General features: G+C 35.5%; 1 protein-coding gene across 1 annotated transcript; it reads right to left on the bottom strand.

Moving 5' to 3' along the window:
• Positions 1-694: 694 nt before the first annotated feature.
• Positions 695-4,238, bottom strand: LOC133797182 (receptor-like protein EIX2). Its single transcript, XM_062235006.1, has 2 exons — positions 925-4,238; positions 695-810 (listed from the first exon to the last, which is right to left on the bottom strand). The coding sequence occupies exon 1, from the start codon at positions 4,204-4,206 to the stop codon at positions 1,063-1,065; it is 3,144 nt and encodes a 1,047-aa protein (XP_062090990.1). The 5' UTR covers positions 4,207-4,238; the 3' UTR covers positions 695-810; positions 925-1,062.
• Between the last annotated feature and the right edge of the window lie 429 nt (positions 4,239-4,667).

Genomic DNA, 4,667 nt, shown 5'->3' with positions numbered 1-4,667 from the left:
CCGTCCTTACCGTTAACACCCCTATATTAATTGAGCACGTCATTTTCGAGAGCTCTGTTCTCTCATCTCTCTTCATTTTGCTTCATTGAAGCTTAAGGCGAGCAATGATGGAGGATGGGGAATGCAAGCGCGGTGGCTCTGTTGGGGGCTAGTGATGGCGAGCAGCAATAGAGACTAGGCGCTGACGAAGGTGGAGGGTATTATGTTTTTCAAAGTTACGAAAGAAGTTAGAATTTAAAGTATGCTTTTTTCTGAAAATTAATAATAATTATTATTTTAAAAGATTTTAATTATATTAAAGGATTTCTAAAAAAATATTTTGACTAAAATTTAGTAGAGAGAGAGCAGTGTTTTATATATGATTAGAGATTACTCTTTACATTAGTTATATTTTGTAAGGATATTTAATTCTCATGTACCGTGATTATTAATGCTATTATTATTGCATCCTAGGAACTTCTAAGAAAACTTTTTTTTTTTAACGAAACGTGTCTGTAAACATGAATATATATAAGGAGTTAATTCAGGACTCCCCTCTATTACAACTAACAAATAATTTTATCATCGACCATGAAACTATAATTTATGTGCTCATATATTAATGTAAAGACATGAATAAACTACATTCAAAATAATGAAAAAATGGAAAATCTCTGAGCTACTGAAAACTTTCCCAGAAGTGGAAAACAACAAATTACATATTAACCGCTATGATTTTATGAATATCATAAAGGAAACAAAAACAACAAGCAATTGGATACTATTTGGAAGAAAATTCTCAGTGCAACCCTTTGAAACCGAATCACCTCACTGCATAAGGAAAATGTTGAATGGCTAAACGAAATTAACAATTAACCAATAGCTAGCATTGTACACAAAAAAAAAAATTAAATACACCAAAAACTTTGGAGACAGAGAAATTACCAACTAGCTTTTGAGCCTCTCGGATAGCTTATTCTTCTGAACTGCTGCAGCTACGTATGCCCAGTCTCCAGCCTTGTTCAACTGCTTGAAATATGCATATCTCCAAGACTTGTTGAAGATTAAAGTCCCACAAAACCCTCAAAATCCAACTACAGTTCCAAGTGCTAAGCTTATGTAAAATCCTTTGCTAATAAATTCATCTCCATCATGATTTTCCACGACTTCATCAGAAGTTGTCTCTTTTTCACTCCGACACTTTATTGGAAGTGGAACTCCACAAAGTTGAGGATTTCCCATATATGCAGCTGCATCACGGGATTGGAGTTGAGTGCTTCTTGGAATTTCACCAGACAAATTATTACTCGAAAAGTCCAATGTGTTAAGGCGATCCACTTGAGAGAGACTTGAAGGAATCTGGCCAGAAAAATAGTTCTTTGATAGATCAAGAACATCTAAGGACTTTAAGTGACCAATCTCTTGGGGAATATGTCCACTAAGATTGTTCCTTGACAAGTTTAAAGAAATCAGTCCAACAAGTTTAGTGATGTCTTTAGGAATCTCCCCAATAAATTTGTTGCTAGACAAATCAATGCTCTTCAAAAGTCCTACATTTTTGAACTCAGAGATTGCTCCTTTCCATACCAACTCTAAGTTTTCACGGTTGAAATCGAGTGGAACACCGGCACGGCCACGAGTGGCAGAATAAGGATATTTTATTGCTACAACTTGGTCTCCAATTTCTTTCATTGCTGTGATATTACCAAGACAATTTGGAATTTGGCTAGAGATATCATTTGAGGACAAGTCCAGCTGTTGAAGATCCACTAAATGACATAGTTGTGAAGGTATACTTCCATTGAAGCTATTAGATCTTGCACTAAGAATAAGAAGCTTTGTTAGGCTTGTACCTATCCATGCTGGTATTGGCCCCAGTAATTTGTTCTCTCCAACATCAAATATCACCAGCTCTGTACAATTTTTCAATGATGAAGGCAATTCTGAATTCAAATTGTTGTTTCCCAAATGCAATATGTTGATGGAACTTAAGAAACCAATGGAGATAGGAATCTTTCCAGATAGCTCATTATTTGCCAAAACTAGAATTCGCAGGGACTGTGCTTGTGACCAACAATCAGGCAACTCACCAGACAATTGATTATATGAAACATCAAGAAAGATCAAATGATTTGACTCGGTGATATTGCATAACGAATCCAGATGTGAGAATCGATTGTTGAAAAGATTTAGTGAAACAGCCATTTGGAGTAAAAAGCTTGGTATTGAGCCTTCCAACTGGTTTGAACTCAAATCTATATCAGGGTAATTTAATCTGTGGTCCAAGGAAATATTGAGTCCTTGCTTAAAATCATGATAACTTCCCACGATTTCATTGTTAGACAAATCGAGAAGACTTAAGAATCGATTAAAACCCCATAGCCAGTCTGGAATAGAATCTGAAATTCCTGAATTTGAGATATTAAGTTCATAATACTCATTCTGAGTTTGAATCCATTTTGGAAAATGAGGACCCAGCTTGCAAGATCCAAGATGAATGTAGGACAACTGAAAAGGTGGAATCCAATCAGAAGCAATCTTCAAAACAAGATCCGAGTTAGTTGATAAATCCAACGAATGTAAGCTGAAGAGCCTTGAAAAATGAGCTTCGGATAAGACATCATTGATAGAGTTTTCAGAAAGATCCAAAAACTTCAATTGTGATAATTGACCCATGCTTTTGGATAGTTCACTAAACTGATTTGAGGAAAGATACAAGTCAGTCAAAGAGGGATATAAGGTGAAATTAGGCAATGGTCCCTTGATTCTATTTTTCTTCAAGTTCAAATACTCTAAGGAGAAATTGGCACATTCCTTAGAGGGTGATTCAGCAAAATGCAACTCTCCGCTAAGGCTATTGTCGAATGCTTTCAATTGCCGCAATTTGCATATTTTCCAAATGGATTTTGGAATTTCACCTTCAAGAGTATTATTACTAAGATCAAGGTACTCAAGAGAAGCCATGTTTCCGAAACTTTCTGGAATGGACCCTTTGAGTTGATTTCGATTAAGATCAAGATACTGAAGGGCAGTCATATTCTCAAAAGATTTCGGATTAAGACTCTCTAATTGATTCCAACTAAGATCAAGATATGTAAGGGCAATCATATTGCCAAAGCCTTCAGGAATGGAACCTTTTAAGTTCTCATTGAAGCTAAGATCAAAGTATGTAAGAGCTGTCATGTTCATGAAAGATTTCGGATGAAAACCTTTTAATTGATTAAATTGAAGATTAAGATATGAAAGGGAAATCAAATTCCCAAAAGATTCTGGAATGATTCCATCAAACCTATTGGAACTAAGATCAAGATGTGTAAGTGAAGCCATATTTTTAAAACCATTTGGAATGGCACCTCCTAACTCGCAAAAAGCGAGGTCAAGATAAACAAGGCTACGATTATATTTGAACAACCATTGGAATATGGACTCGGATAATGGATTTAAAGTCAAATCAAGAACTCTAAGAACTTTTGAAGAGTTAAAATTATCTGAACTAGATGATGATGGAGGAAGAATTATATCGGGAAGATCACAATCACGTAGTATCAAATTTGTCAAGTGACGAGGAAGGTTATTGACAACATGCACCCAATCACTGGCTGAGCTCATGTTAGTGTTACTAAGATCAAGTTGCCTTAAAGAAGAAAGATGTAAAACCCAATTCAGGGTTTTCACTTTTAAGCTGTGAATAGAGTAGGAAAGATCTAAAATCTCCAAGCTGGAAAGGTTTCCAAGCTGAGGAGGAATTTCTCCACCTAGACCAGTGAAAGAGAGATTGAGGTACCTTAATTTGGTGAGGCTGCCAATGAAAGTTGGGATGGGATTCTCACCAAAGCTGATGCGGCTAAAGTCCAGATGATTCAAGTACTTTAAGTCGAGCAATGAAGAGCTGATATTACCTCTTAGACGGCGGAAACTATCAAAAGTTGAAGGAGAAAGATCGAGTTTGATGACATGATGATGACCAGAGTTGCTGCTGCTGCTGCACTGAATTCCGATCCATTCACAACACTCTCTTTTCTCCTCTTCTTTTCCCCAAGAGGAAAGAGCGTCCCCATCTTCTTCGTCGTAGAGATGGTCTTTGATCCTTAGCAACGCTAGTCTCTCGGTTTCATTGCATCTGATTTTTGTCTCTCCAACTCCTGAATTTACTACTCTCGAGCAGTAAATCAAAAGCAGAAAAAGCACGACCGTATGAGGTGTCAATCTGCTCATCATCATAATCATGAAAATGTGTATATCGATCACTCAAAACTACATATAAGATATGTGCTTGGCTAATTCAGAATTATATTAATCACCTTCCGAGATTAAATATATATAAAGATGATAGAGTAATGATATAGCACTAAAAATATGCACCCTATACACAGTAATATAACACTTATTTTTTAAAACGATTTTAATAAATATAATAATTAACTAAGCTAAACTATAATGTTACTGTAATAATTAAGTATATATTTTAAGTGCAAATATCATTACACTAAAGAAATAGTTGGTATGTATGTATTAGTTGAAGTTTGTGTAAAATTTTATTTGCGTTTACATTAATGTAATGGAGTACATCCAAAAGGATCATGCATCCGTTTACACTTAGCTGTTACTAGAGTCATAATTAGCAAGACTGACTATGTCTTAACTTGTATGTGAGGGTTACATATATATTACATAAATTGTCAAGGAAA

Source organism: Humulus lupulus, chromosome 8, assembly GCF_963169125.1.
Source record: "Humulus lupulus chromosome 8, drHumLupu1.1, whole genome shotgun sequence".
NCBI lineage: Eukaryota > Viridiplantae > Streptophyta > Magnoliopsida > Rosales > Cannabaceae > Humulus > Humulus lupulus.
Note: the sequence above shows the minus strand (reverse complement) of the source record. Positions and strands in the feature narration are given on the sequence as shown.

Bases quoted from the DNA above. Each gene is read 5' to 3' on its own strand.
- LOC133797182 (XM_062235006.1), bottom strand. From the start codon at position 4,206: ATGATTATGATGATGAGCAGATTGACACCTCATACGGTCGTGCTTTTT.